Consider the following 14380-nt stretch of genomic DNA (forward strand, 5'->3'; position numbering starts at 1 on the left):
CTAAAACTAAGCTTTTACAATGATATTTGATTTGATTTTTTATAACCCATACAACAACAATAACAAAAAAAATACAAAACAAAACAAAACAAAACAAAAAAGAGATTTGAGAGTAGTGGAAGAAGATGAGAGAATGAAAGAGTGATAGACTAAGAGAATTACATAATGAGTATTTATAGGAAGAGAAATGATGAAAAATTACATTTAGAAAAATGAGAGTTACAATTCTAATTTATTGTTTTGTTTTAATACAATTGATTAATACAACTTAGTGGAGAAATAAAGTTAATGCATAATTTATAGGGAGAAGCTATAAAGATTTCAGTTTTATATTATGTGAGTTAAATGTGAAAATTAATTGTTTTAAATTTGTGTTTTAATATAATTTTTTTTTTGTTAAAATTGCATTGCCAAGTGGACCAATAAGGAGAGATTGAAACTCTACTTTTATATATATGATATGTGATGTTATACAACTATTTTCACGGCTCCAAAATATATATATACAGATTTGTCATTTTTCTTATTTTCTATATGGATACAAGATTGTTTATTTATATAGATTATTTAACTTTATACATTTATTAAAGTTTTTGATGAATATTTTTATAGTATTTTATTATATAAACCTTAGTTTTCAAAGTTAGTAATTCATATCATCTCGACATGTGTCAAGTATATCGATAATATTTTGACATGTGTGAAAAAATTATTTAATAATTATAGGAAACTTAAAAATCCTAATAAATAAAAGGATTACAATTAATATTTTTGAAAGTACATCAAATCAAACCAAAAGTAATCTATTATATCACTAATTCTAATAGGAAAGTTGTTTATTAAATTACTAATTTCAATAGGAAAATATGTGCAATTAATAAGGAAAATATTTGCAATTTAATTACAATTATTATTTATTATAATCATATTGTAAAAAGAAATTTATACAGCAAAATGATTAAAATATGGAAAGGTTTAATGTGTCAAAATTAGTGATTAACATAATGTAAGTATACATTTCCACATTTCCACTTGGCACTCAAATGTTATGTATTCACCTTTACATAAACAAATAATTTTCTTATAATAACGTTTTTGAATTTTTGATAATGTTGGACAAATAGTAAAACTATTACTTATGAGATTACAAAATATGAAACAAATATATTTAAAATATTGTTACTTTTTCAAATATGAGATAAAATCAGTTTTCAGTTTTTTTTTGAGAATTATCTAATAATTTTTATTTTTTATAAAATATTAAGTAAGATATAATTTGATACTCGTCCTCATCGTTCAGATATAATTTGATACTCGTCCTCGTCATTCTTCTCTAGAGTTTCCCATGTTTCTATATATATATCAGAGTATATACTCGCCGCCTCTCTGTAGATTTGGCGTTCTCAACGAAATTCAGGGTAATAAACATTTGTCATATGTTTGTTTAATGCATTTCAATATTTTTAACATTTTTCATCGCATATCTTTCATCTCTTGTCCTCAAAAATTTTCTGCAGAGATGGTTTAAGGCTTCTCAACGAAATTACGTCTCCAGTTGTGATTATGGTATGTTTCCATGACTAAGTCTTTAAATTATTGAATTTGCAAAATCATTTTGCCTTGTTACTGCAATTACAATAGGAACTTGATCAAAGAAAATAAATGATCTATTTGGCAAACTAGTCATTGTTGCTAATATAAGTGTAGATTCATCACTCTTCGGATCCATGTGAAATCATGCTGACCAGTAAATTTTTAATGTACCTCACCTCATATATAATTCTTTGAGTTCTGAAATGTTGCTATTCGTGTTTATCTCTCTTTTTTCTCAGGGATTTGAGTTTTGATGGTGCTTGCGAATATTTTTTGGGTGATCTCATTAGTCCGCTAGTATGAATTTGCTGCAAAGCGCCTTGAGTTTTTGCCTGTTCGTCATACTCTTTCTATTCAAGAGCTCTTGAACATTACCCCCAGTGAGTTTCTTGTCATTCTTTTCCAAAAGTTGAATAACATAACCATTGGTCCATTGGAATCGAAGTTTTTTATGGGGACGATACCATTAATGATCGATCAAAGGGTTTGATTAATAAATGTAGGCGACAACAATTATTAGTTTGAAAGGTTCAAAATACTATTGGATTTGATTGGTGATTTTGTTTTAAAAGTACTCTCCATGGAAAAAGAGTAATTAAGAGAAAAAAGATTCATTCATTTGTAGATATTTTTGGTATTGGTGTATTATGTTCATGTATTTTTTATAAACGAAAAATCCTATAATTCAATTACATAATACAACAACATAAATAGGTAAAGGAATTCTTCAAAATACTAAGTTTTGTTTTTCAAAAATACCATATAATTTTTTGAAAATACAAAAAATAAAAAATTGACTTTTAAGGATGTATGATCTATTTCTTTTAGGTTTGTGTTTACTCTCTATATTTGGAGATCACTTGATGACAAATGAAATCAAAAATATTAAATGATATTACTATTTTGATATTATTTTTAGTTGTATTACAAAATTCTAAAATATGATTTGATATAAGATGTTCAAGTTTGTAGTTTTATTTTGAAAAAATCTATGTTGTAATTTCAATCAAAATAGTGAAAAAAATTCAATCAAAATAGTTGTATTGCATGTATAATCTTAACTTTGTTAATTTTTATATAGTTTTTCATTTAGACATCAATGTAAAAAGTCTCCAAACCTTTCATTGATTCACAAGTAGACATTTTCTATAACTTTTTTAGAAAACCTTATAGTAAAAGCAAAAAAAATAATAATAGTAAGGTATTTATAATAATAAACATACCAATTTTTTTAAATTCACTGATGTAGAATCAATGTGTGGGTTCAAATAGCACAAGTAAGAAAGGATGAATACCTAGATGAAAACAAAAAAATTGTTCAACTTATTTAGGATTCTTTAAAACAAATTAATTTTTTCTTAGACTTATTTTTTTTTTCTTTCAAAACCATATATATATTGAATCAAGAGCATCATAATCTCTAGGATCATAGATGTTGAGAAAAATACAGTTATTTCAATAATTTATTTGATTTATACTTTTTGTGTCTTGTCGATCTCACTTTGTGTGTTTTTTTGATTTTTTCGATTCAAAAGTTTTACTCAATTGAACAGTAGTTTGATGTCATAAAAGGAACTAAATTCCAAAACTATCTTTATGTGATATGAATGTGCAAAACTATATATCCCTCTTGTCATTATGTTTTTTCTGTACAAAATTTTATTTGAGATTATAGGTAATTTGAAGATATTTGTTGATAATCATAAATCTAAAATAGTTAGACTTTTTCGCGGTCAATAGATTCATAAAATCTATTTTTTTGATGGAAACGATACCACTAAAGGATCAAAAGGTTTGATTAATAAATCTAGGTGACAGTGATTATTGGTTTGAAAGACTCAAAATACTATTTATATTTGATTGGTGATTTTGTTTAAAAATATACTACCCATAGTAAAAGAGTATTTAAGAGAAGAAAAAAAAATCATTCATTTGTAGACATTTTTTTGGTATTGGTGTATTTATGTTCATGTATTTCTTATAAACGAAAATCCTATAAATCAATTATATAATATAAGAACATAAAAGAGGTAGAGGGAATTCCTCAAAATACCAAGTTTTGTTTTTGAAAAATACCACTTTTTACCAAAAATAAAAAAATTGACTTTTAAGGATGTATAATTTATTTATTTTAGGTTTGAGTTTACTATCTATATTTGGAGATCACTTGATAATATATGAGATCAAAAATATTAAAATGTTAGTTGTATAACAAAATTCTAAAATATGATTTGAAATAAGAGGTTTAGTTTATAATAATAAACAAGCAAATATTTTTAAATTCATCGATGTAGAATCAATGTGTGGGTTCAACAAGTACAAGTAAGAGAGGAGAAATACATAGATGAAAACAAAAAAATTGACCAACTTATTTAAGATTCTTTAAAATAAATTAATTTTTTCTTTGATTTTTTTTCTTTTTCAAAACTATCTATATATAGAATTTGAATCAAGAGCATCATAGATTTTGAGAAAAATACAGTTGTTTCAATAGTTCATATCATTTCTCCTCATCTCCTCATCGATACATTATCATTAACATCATCATGATTAATTTTATTTTCATTTATTTGAGAATTTTTAATAACTTAATGGGCGTGATGTGTTTCTGGATTAAGGCCCGTTAAATACTATTTGCGACTCTGTATTCTGTTGACGTGGCAATTTGATACATATTATTATTATCTTTTCGTCATCTAAATGAAGCAAACGCCAATCAACGGTTGTCACGTAATCAATCAATCTTGAAGGACGATGACGTGGTGAAATGTATAACTACTAGACTACTAGTCTTCTACTTTCATTAATTCCTAAATTGGGTAGTTAACTTATTTCTGTTGACATTTCCACCTTAGCGAACATTTGGCGGTGGTTTAGATTTTTTTTTTCTTCCCAGGTGAGGAGGTCGGCGATAAACAATGGCGGATGAGAGATTTAACCGGAAGAATCCGGCGGTGAAGAGGATTTTGCAAGAGGTTAAGGAGATGCAAGCGAATCCTTCTGATGATTTCATGTCTCTTCCCCTCGAGGTACAACATATTTCGAAACACCTTCCTCTCATTTCCTCCTTCTCTTATCTCCATATTTGAATCTCACAAAATTTTATTATCTCTGTAGTAGTATCCATGTTTCCATTTGAATTAAGGTTAATTCAGAGTTTATGTGGCCCGATTTGAATTTATGCGTTTCGTATTGATTAGCTCCATATATTGTTTCCTCTATTCAATCATTAGCCTTTCAGATTGGAATTTGAAAATTTTTGGTATGCTTTATCAATGGTTGTTTTGTAATGTTATTGTTCAATCTTGTGCTGTTCAAACTTCAGGAGAATATATTTGAGTGGCAATTTGCGATCCGAGGTCCTAGTGATACTGAATTTGAAGGTGGGATTTACCATGGGAGGATTCAGTTGCCTTCAGACTATCCTTTCAAACCTCCTTCATTCATGTTATTGACCGTAAGAATTCTTTTTTTTCTCTCGCTTCTGTTCTTCAAAGAAGACTATACCTCTCTCTATTGAATCTTTCTTTGTCCTCTTGTTTTCAGCCTAGTGGTCGTTTTGAAACCAATACCAAGATTTGCTTGAGCATTTCTGATTACCATCCTGAGCATTGGCAACCATCATGGAGTGGTAATGTCACAAACTTTTAAAGTTGACCTTCTTCAACTATCAATATCCGAACTTGTTATGAAAGACTGAACTAAAACATTTTAACTAACACCGAATTGAACAGTTAAAAAGCATTTTATCTCTAGCAACTTCGATCATGATTTTGTTCTTGTTTATTTGTAGTTCGGACTGCTTTGGTGGCTCTCATTGCCTTCATGCCTTCAAACCCTAATGGAGCTCTAGGCTCAGTAGATTATCCAAAGGAGGAGAGACGTTCACTTGCCACTAAGTCACGCGAGACACCACCCAAATATGGTTCTCCTGAGCGTCAAAAAATAATTGATGAGGTACTCCAATAGATCACCCTGCTTGTAGAGCAATGTTTGAACTTTTGATTTACTAGGCACATTATTCAGATAGAGAAATGTGATTCTGGCTACATATTTAGAATGCTTTTGATTATTGAACCAATAAATTGGATATGTGGATATACTTTCTTTTTAATAAACGACATGGAGAGCCTTTGATCAGCTTAAGCGACAAATTGCTCTGCAGATTATTCATCCTAATTGGGTTTTGATTACTTATGATGTGTTTAGAATGCAATGTGATGCCATTTCTCATTAGAACTTTGTTAGATGTTGATCCTAAGATGCTGCAATAACTATTGTTGATCTTGAAGCAAAATGAACATATTACATGAATCTTTTGAAAGTTAGTAACTTGAAAAGACACAATTGCTGGAATTATTATTATCAACCAAAACGAATTTTAACAATCTCATTTGATTTTAAAATATTGACTTACTTGTTTACACTTTTTGACACGGTTAAATATGGCTTGTTTAGAATCATGTCATAACATTATTTGATCTTGTCCTCTTGATTGATATACGCAGATTCATCAATATATGCTCAGCAAGACACCGACTGCTCCCAAACCTAATCCTCAGGAATGTAACAAAACGCCTTTGGCTGATTCAGACAATCAGTCCCAGACCGAGCCGCAGGACGCTGCAACGGTTATATCAGAATTTGATACAGTGGCTGAAGAGAGAGTAGTTGGTCAAATCGCTGAAGAGGCAGCTCAGACGGTTTTTCCAGGAGCGAATGCAGCAGTAGTAGAGGTTGCAGAGGGAGATAGTGGAGGAAGCGGCTTGGTCAGGCAGCAGGAGCGACGTACATCCGTTGTCAGGACAGCTCAAAAACCGGGTGATGACAGGTTGTTCACGTGGGCGGCGGTTGGACTCACGATTGCGATTGTTGTTCTCCTGCTGAAGAAATTCGTTAGATCGAGTGGTCATGGCGCTGTGTTTATGGACGAGTCGTAAACGCTGAATTCCCAAACTGGGAGATATGGTCCCAAAAAGAAAGCAACAAAAGTGGAAGAGTTTATACGACTGTGAAATGGGGAAATAAGTAATTAATTAGTTATGTACTTATGTTAAGGTATTTTGATCATGTGTTGATAACTCGTGTTAGATGAATGTGTCATGTAAACGCATTGGACCCGTTTCCAAAGCTACTTCACGTCACAAACTCAAAACTTGTTTTATATTTGTAAAGTACAGAAACAAATCATGGATACGTAGCACAAACATTTATAATGCTTTGCGTCTACACCTAGATCTATCCCTAACTGAGATTCCACATTATTGCGGCTGCATACTTGTAAAGTAAAAAAGAAAGGGAAAACTGTTAATCCTGCCATGAACAGTGACAATTGTTCGCTCCAATGCCAGTTTCGTCGTAACATTTTTCCGCCTGCCACAAAGGGATAAAAAAAAGACCCTTTTATCCTCATCCATCGGTCGCAACTCTTAAACGATTTTTACTCTGAAAATTATTAAAACATAAATATTTTGAACCGAAATGACATAAAGTGGCAGGGCTTTTATTACTTCATCGGTCTACGCAACGGATTACCCAGAGATTACTTGAACAAAATTTCTTCATTATTCCTTCTCTCTCTCTTCTCACAAAATAGAAAGCCAACCGAGAGACTTTACAGCTTTTCAGAAGAAATCCGCCGTCACCGTTCCTCGCCGCCTTTAGCGTCGACTTCTGATGAATTTCTTCATCAATTCCCTTCTACGGGATAATCCCCCGGCGTTGCTCCCACCCGCTGTTAGAGGTGAACCCTCGGCTAATACTTCCCCTGTGCCCACCGCCGGCGTTTGGTACGTTTTTTACTCCATTTTTTCGTTTTTGAAAAGTCTCATTTCTTACTGTTTGTTTACCCTAAGTTTACTTAGTTTCAGTGGCGAGTTGGAGTTAGATGAGCCCGTTGTTTCGGATGAATTTTTGTCCGCCGCCCCTGGAGAAAGGTAAATCGGTTTTCTAAGAAGTAGAATCCGTCTGTTTTGATGTGCGTTATGTGGTTCCTTATAAGGGTAGACAACAGATCTGTTGTCCACCCGATTTCTTACATTATTTATATAATTGTCCACCAATTCAAGTTAATCTATCAATGGTAACCCCACATTCTTTTCATCGTGCATGGCGTATCCTTCAGTGGACAATAACGGAAAAATCAGGTTTGTCCTCAATTACGATGAGTTGTCTTTGGTGGACCTTAGGTTTATGTCCATCAAACGACGTCTATATATATGGTAAAAGGACAAACAACATACCAACTTCTATTCTTTTGCAGGTCAGGTGCCGCTGGAGACGTTGATAATGTTGTCCATCCAGTGGACAACTTGCAGATGCCCAGGTATATGTCTATTCAATTGTAGTTTCTTCGTTTGGATGTTTGCAACTTCTATTTTTCAAGTACTGAAAACTAACTGAACCTCATTGCAGTTTTGCTGACAACGCAGATTCTGGGCATGATTTGCCTTCGGTGGACCAAAGAAAAAACCCAAGGTATATGTCCATCTCTTCGTGACATGTTGGGATCTATCGGATTCCATTGTCAATCATGTCTACTTTAATGTTGCTTTTATGGTGGACAACTTTTAAACTTCCTCTCAATTGCAGTTCCGCTCAAGGTCTCTCTCCGGTGGACCAAAGCCATAACGAAAGGTAGATGTCCACACATTGGTTTCCATGGTCTTTTATTGCTATACATTGTCAATCTTGTCTTCATGTTGGTTTCATGGTGGACAAAGTTACAACCTCCTCTCCATTGCAGGTCCGAGCTAGACTCTAGGAATGTCATGCCCTCGGTGGACCAGCCTTCGGTGGACCAAAGACAAAACCCAAGGTATATGTCCATCTCTTCGTGACATGTTGGGATCTATCGGATTCCATTGTCAATCATGTCTACTTTAATGTTGCTTTTATGGTGGACAACTTTTAAACTTCCTCTCAATTGCAGTTCCGCTCAAGGTCTCTCTCCGGTGGACCAAAGCCATAACGAAAGGTAGATGTCCACACATTGGTTTCCATGGTCTTTTATTGCTATACATTGTCAATCTTGTCTTCATGTTGGTTTCATGGTGGACAAAGTTACAACCTCCTCTCCATTGCAGGTCCGAGCTAGACTCTAGGAATGTCATGCCCTCGGTGGACCAGCCTTCGGTGGACCAAAGACAAAACCCAAGGTATATGTCCATCTCTTCGTGACATGTTGGGATCTATCGGATTCCATTGTCAATCATGTCTACTTTAATGTTGCTTTTATGGTGGACAACTTTTAAACTTCCTCTCAATTGCAGTTCCGCTCAAGGTCTCTCTCCGGTGGACCAAAGCCATAACGAAAGGTAGATGTCCACACATTGGTTTCCATGGTCTTTTATTGCTATACATTGTCAATCTTGTCTTCATGTTGGTTTCATGGTGGACAAAGTTACAACCTCCTCTCCATTGCAGGTCCGAGCTAGACTCTAGGAATGTCATGCCCTCGGTGGACCAGCCTTCGGTGGACCAAAGACAAAACCCAAGGTATATGTCCATCTCTTCGTGACATGTTGGGATCTATCGGATTCCATTGTCAATCATGTCTACTTTAATGTTGCTTTTATGGTGGACAACTTTTAAACTTCCTCTCAATTGCAGTTCCGCTCAAGGTCTCTCTCCGGTGGACCAAAGCCATAACGAAAGGTAGATGTCCACACATTGGTTTCCATGGTCTTTTATTGCTATACATTGTCAATCTTGTCTTCATGTTGGTTTCATGGTGGACAAAGTTACAACCTCCTCTCCATTGCAGGTCCGAGCTAGACTCTAGGAATGTCATGCCCTCGGTGGACCAGCCTTCGGTGGACCAAAGACAAAACCCAAGGTATATGTCCATCTCTTCGTGACATGTTGGGATCTATCGGATTCCATTGTCAATCATGTCTACTTTAATGTTGCTTTTATGGTGGACAACTTTTAAACTTCCTCTCAATTGCAGTTCCGCTCAAGGTCTCTCTCCGGTGGACCAAAGCCATAACGAAAGGTAGATGTCCACACATTGGTTTCCATGGTCTTTTATTGCTATACATTGTCAATCTTGTCTTCATGTTGGTTTCATGGTGGACAAAGTTACAACCTCCTCTCCATTGCAGGTCCGAGCTAGACTCTAGGAATGTCATGCCCTCGGTGGACCAGGTTCCGGAGGAACCCAGTCAGGTTATTGACGCCTCCTTACTCCCTCATAGGTTATTCGCTACTAACCGGTATCCTGCAAGAGGCCGTAATAAACTCATACTCAAAGCCAGAGTATCTGATGGATATTGTCAAAGTTTTGGATGGTACTGTGGAGTTTGAGTGGCTGAAAGCATCTTCCTTTGGTCCTCTATTTCAACTGCCGGTCCGCAAAAGCTCCCTCTCTGGTAAGCTTGTCCACCAGCTTCTCTGTCGTACGCTTGTAGCACGGAAGCTTCACGAGATGTGATTTGTGTTTGGCGGTCATCCGGTGCGGTTCTCCCTCCGAGAGTTCGGACTCATAACAGGCCTCAACTGTAGTCCTTATCCTTCACAATTACAGACCAAAATGTTGGAAACTCCAGCCGAAGGGGAACAACCTTACTGGTACACTCTGCTTGGTCCGAAAGAGTCCTATTCCATTCGGGATATTGTTCTGATGTTGAAGCGGGAAAAATAATTGCCTAAAGCTGATAGAATGGATGGGAAACGTCGACTACGGCTTGCCCTCATTGTAATTGTTGAGGGTATACTTGTCTGCGACTCCTCAAAGGTTAGGGCAAGCAAGGACGTAGCAGAGATGTTGAAGGACTTGGACGCATTTGTTAACTACCCTTGGGGGAGGAGATCTTTTGAACGGACTATTGAGACGGTTAATGTTGGTATGTTTAAACGGACTCCTGACGTTTTATGTAAAAAGTTGATGGGATCCCATACAGCAACACATGGCTTCACACTCGCTTTCCAACTGTTCTTCCTAAAGGCCATCCCCTTGCTGGAGACCCATCTTCCTGAAACTGACGCTGAACTCACTTTCACAGACCGATGTGTTAAACACCTCACAAAATTGATGTCCTACCACAATGCCAACATTATACAAATAGAGAGTGACAAAAATGTAAGTTTACATGTCCCACACATTTATTACATGTCCATTGTTACTTCTGTTACATCATCTCATTATATATCTTGTCGACAGCTCCGTGTCCACTTTTTACTGCCCTCCGACGTTCCAATAGACCCTCTTTCTTGTTCCTGGGTTGACGAGGTCGATGATGAGCGCGTTGGTTACATGTTGAAGAAGATTGAAGACGGACACGTTTTTACGCCTGATGTTTGGCCAGGTGGAATGGCACAGCTTCCCCTTATACCTGCATCTATGGGAGTGAACAGGACTACGGCTGACCTTCCTAAAACCAAGGTCAGTGTACCAATTCGTAGAAACAAAAAAAGAGGCAAAGGGAAAGCCCCTGCCTTCGTCCAAGAAGAAGATCCTGTCGACGACTACCCTATTGAAGATCCTGTCGACGACTACCCTATTGATTCTTTAACTGTTCAACAACTTCTGCGTGAGGTCGATCGGAGAAACAAAGAGCATACAGCAAAAATGAAGCGGTTGTGGGATGTTGAGAGGAGTCTACTGCAAGACGAGATTTATGACCGAGTTATCAGATCTTTGAAGTCCAAGGGTGTTTGCCCGAATTCACCACCCATGTCCCATCCAGATACTGCACAAAAGTTCAACCAATCTTCATGGGAAAACTACGGCCTTAACATCGCAAATGTAGTTAACAGTATAAACAAGTCCTTCAAAGATGGATGTATGGACAATGTCCACCCTAAAGATAATGCTGATACTGCCGACTCTTCTTCGGATGAGGTACAATTAACTCTCACACTTTGTAATTACTAGAGATCTATAATTACTACCTAACTCTCACACTTTGCTCAACTCAGCATGACAACGAAGATTGTCGAAGCAGATCTTCTGGTCGGGAAGAAGGCGACGTGGTAAGAAAGAAGTCATCCTGATAGACAATAAATATTGGTGGACAAAGTTTATATTACTTCTCTTAACTTTGTTGGACAGGGATTGGGCTCAGCAAGTGAAGAAGATGTAGAGAGGATGGTAATATGCACCCAACCCGATACTGCAACAAACCCTCCACATAAGCTCAGTCAATCCGGTAATAAAATGGACCAGAATTGAATAGGTATTTTCGTTGTCCATCAACAGTTCTGTAGATGTCGATCTTGTGTCTCAGTCTGGTAGTCCATCAAATAGACCCGGTAGACTAGTAGCTATTTCGATTGTCCATCAACTGTTAATCTTGTCGATCTGGTATTACAGGCTGGTAGTCCATCAGAGTCCAAAATGGAGAGCATGAGTAATCGAGACCAATCAGGGGATGAGGCAACAGAGGCTACACAAATAACTTCGGTTAATAAGGTAATCAAAGTGACCCCGATAGACATTCCTTTATAATGTTGTCCACCGTCATAAACTCTTGTCCATCCGTTATTTCAGGCTGGTAGTCCTTCAGAATCCCAAAAGGAGATCATGAGTGATCGAGACCAATCAGGGGATGAAGCCACTACTGTATCACCACCTGTGAAGGAGAATGATGCTGACGATGTCGTAGGGGAGGCAGGGGTCCCTGATGAAGGTCATCTGGAAGGTGATTCAGAATTTTCTGACACCGTTGTAGTAGAGGTATGCTTCCTCTCTAATAGACTTATGTCCATCTTAATAGAATTATGTCCACCATATGTTAATGACAGCCTCGAAGTCCATCAGGATCCCAATTGGAAACCATGAGTGACAATTCTGGTGATGCGGGTACCAATGTATCACTTAAGGAGCATGTGAATGATGATGAAGTCGTTGTAGGAGAGGCATCGGTTCTGTCTGCAGGTGAAACTGAAGGTGGACCACGGATGGAGGTATGATTCTTAACTTGTCCATTAAGATTTCCCCTCATGTCTCAGCCATCCTTGTTGCTTGCTTACTTACAGCAAAGGACATTTTTGCAGGTCCCCGACAAAGCTAATAGGAAGCGGCGTAATCCCACCGCCGATAAATGTCAAACTCCACTTCCAAGGAAAAGAACGAGGACAGCCCCTAGGCGCTATGGTCAGTGTTCGACTTCTCACTCTAAGCAACCAGCTTCAGAGAGCTCCGAAGACGATAGTTTCATGCCTCTGAAAGCTGTAAGCCGTTCACTGGAGAGAAGGTTTATCGCACAGCTAAAAGCGTACCGTAAAAAGTCTGTTTCTAATGATTCTCTATCTTTTTTTTCCTCTGGTTATATCTTACCAACACTAGCTTTGTGTAATTGACTTATTTCTCAGGGAGTACATTATTGATGGCATCCCTGTGAAGAAGACTTTCTTTAGCGAGATTTACACGCCACAACACTGGGTGGATACTCCGGTAAGTGCATACTACTGTCTTACAGAGCCACACAAGTCTAATGTTACTAAGAATGCATTTGTTGAAGCTTTGTCCACCTTTGTTTTGCAGCACATGGAAGCGATGTTAAGCCTTCTGTGGAGGCGTTATGGGGATACGTTGCGCCAAAACAGGATAGTTATCCTTGACACCTGGTTCTCTCACATGCTAACCACCGAGTTACAGCGTTATCAGGCATCGAAGAAGAAAACAACTTTTTCCTGGAACAACATTATTAAGAACTACGTCAGAGGTAATGTCTACAACCGTAACTCTAACCTTACATGGTACACCGACGTAGATACTGTTTATTTACCTATGAATTGGGGAAAACGGCACTGGGTTGCACTTGTTATTCGCTTGAGGACGGCTCACGTCTTGATCCTTGATCCGTAAATTGTCCACAACTCCCCCAAGAAGGTTCCCCGTCTTATGAGACCTGTAATGGACCTCCTGCCACTGATCATTAAGAAGTTCGTAGATCCTGCATCAGTTGACTGCCCTCTGCCTAACGTGTTTAGCTTTCAAAGACTGGAGAATGTTTACCATAATGACAGGACCGGCGACTGTGGTCCTCTGGCGGTTAAGTTTATCGAGCTCCATCCGCAAAAAGTAATACCTGATGGACTAACAGAGGACTTGGTGGACAAACTCCGTATGTCCTACGCTGTTGATGTTTACCAAGAATTTGTTGTCTCACTAAATAATTGAACTTCTTATGTTTTCCCTAGAATTTGTCTCAAACGGTTATGTACTTCCTTAGAACTTCTTATGTTTCCCTAGAACTTCTTATGTTTTTTGGTCCCTACTACATTTTGTTATTTAAACAACGGTTAGAAGAGTGGACTGTATTTCAATCTAATTAGACAATTGTCTGCCCTTGCTTTATCTACACAAGTGGTTTAAAAGTCTACAGACCTTAAAACACTCCTACCTTGTCAGTTATACCACATTTTCTACAGTGGGAGCCAATCAATCATGTCTCTGTACCGTGATGGCAGAGCAAACACTGTCAACAGCTCTTAAGTCAAAGGATAAAAACTACAGTGGGCCACCAATACCGCCTATTAGGTCATTATACACCTAAAGACTAATAGGATCTCTTACCCATATATTCCACCACATCTGCCTTCTTTATTATTATCCACATAATGGGCCTTTATTATTATCCACATAATGGGCCAGTATAGCTACTCTTAACCATCTTCTTCATCCGCATACACTCCCAATGAGCCTGCCTACGGCACGCCTCTTCCTTCCGATGCTTCTGCTTCTTCCGCATCTTCTATTTTTTCTCGTCGTTATGGAGACCCAACATACGGCCTCCCTCGGAAGTGCATTTGTGGTAGTCATCTCAAAATTGGTACCAGA

At 37.0% G+C, this 14380-nt stretch overlaps 3 protein-coding genes across 9 annotated transcripts; all 3 read left to right on the forward strand.

The window, feature by feature from the left end:
* The first annotated feature begins 4366 nt into the window (after positions 1-4366).
* LOC104731994 (ubiquitin-conjugating enzyme E2 32) lies at positions 4367-6809 on the forward strand. The gene is made up of 5 exons (XM_010451517.3): positions 4367-4622; positions 4919-5050; positions 5140-5224; positions 5387-5550; positions 6102-6809. The coding sequence occupies exons 1-5, from the start codon at positions 4512-4514 to the stop codon at positions 6531-6533; spliced, it is 924 nt and encodes a 307-aa protein (XP_010449819.1). The 5' UTR covers positions 4367-4511; the 3' UTR covers positions 6534-6809.
* Positions 6810-7060: 251 nt separating this feature from the next.
* Positions 7061-9901, forward strand: LOC104731998 (uncharacterized). Of its 2 annotated transcripts, XM_087476746.1 has the most exons (15): positions 7061-7382; positions 7464-7529; positions 7718-7739; positions 7856-7918; positions 8008-8070; positions 8185-8229; positions 8339-8410; positions 8525-8569; positions 8679-8750; positions 8865-8909; positions 9019-9090; positions 9205-9249; positions 9359-9430; positions 9545-9589; positions 9699-9901. In XM_087476746.1, exons 2-15 carry the CDS (start codon positions 7481-7483, stop codon positions 9898-9900), a joined length of 912 nt encoding a protein of 303 aa, XP_087332872.1. In that variant the 5' UTR covers positions 7061-7382; positions 7464-7480; the 3' UTR covers position 9901. The 2 variants fall into 2 exon arrangements, with proteins under 2 accessions (XP_087332872.1, XP_087332873.1); XM_087476747.1 differs by lacking the exons at positions 8185-8229; positions 8339-8410; positions 8525-8569; positions 8679-8750.
* Positions 9902-10254: 353 nt separating this feature from the next.
* On the forward strand, positions 10255-13888 carry LOC104731997 (uncharacterized). Of its 6 annotated transcripts, none has more exons than XM_087476742.1 (7): positions 10255-10675; positions 10757-11437; positions 11515-11568; positions 11648-11771; positions 11909-12007; positions 12086-12271; positions 12356-12501. In XM_087476742.1, exons 1-4 carry the CDS (start codon positions 10256-10258, stop codon positions 11765-11767), a joined length of 1275 nt encoding a protein of 424 aa, XP_087332868.1. In that variant the 5' UTR covers position 10255; the 3' UTR covers positions 11768-11771; positions 11909-12007; positions 12086-12271; positions 12356-12501. The 6 variants fall into 6 exon arrangements, with proteins under 6 accessions (XP_087332868.1, XP_010449821.1, XP_010449823.1 ...); XM_087476745.1 differs by lacking the exon at positions 10255-10675 and adding exons at positions 12592-12824; positions 12910-12991; positions 13082-13888 and having other exon boundaries at positions 11305-11771; positions 12348-12501; XM_087476744.1 differs by lacking the exon at positions 10255-10675 and adding exons at positions 12592-12824; positions 12910-12991; positions 13082-13888 and having other exon boundaries at positions 11305-11771.
* Positions 13889-14380: the final 492 nt, after the last annotated feature.

Source organism: Camelina sativa, chromosome 12 (genome assembly GCF_030686135.1).
Source record: "Camelina sativa cultivar CO46 ecotype springtype chromosome 12, ASM3068613v1".
Lineage (NCBI taxonomy): Eukaryota > Viridiplantae > Streptophyta > Magnoliopsida > Brassicales > Brassicaceae > Camelina > Camelina sativa.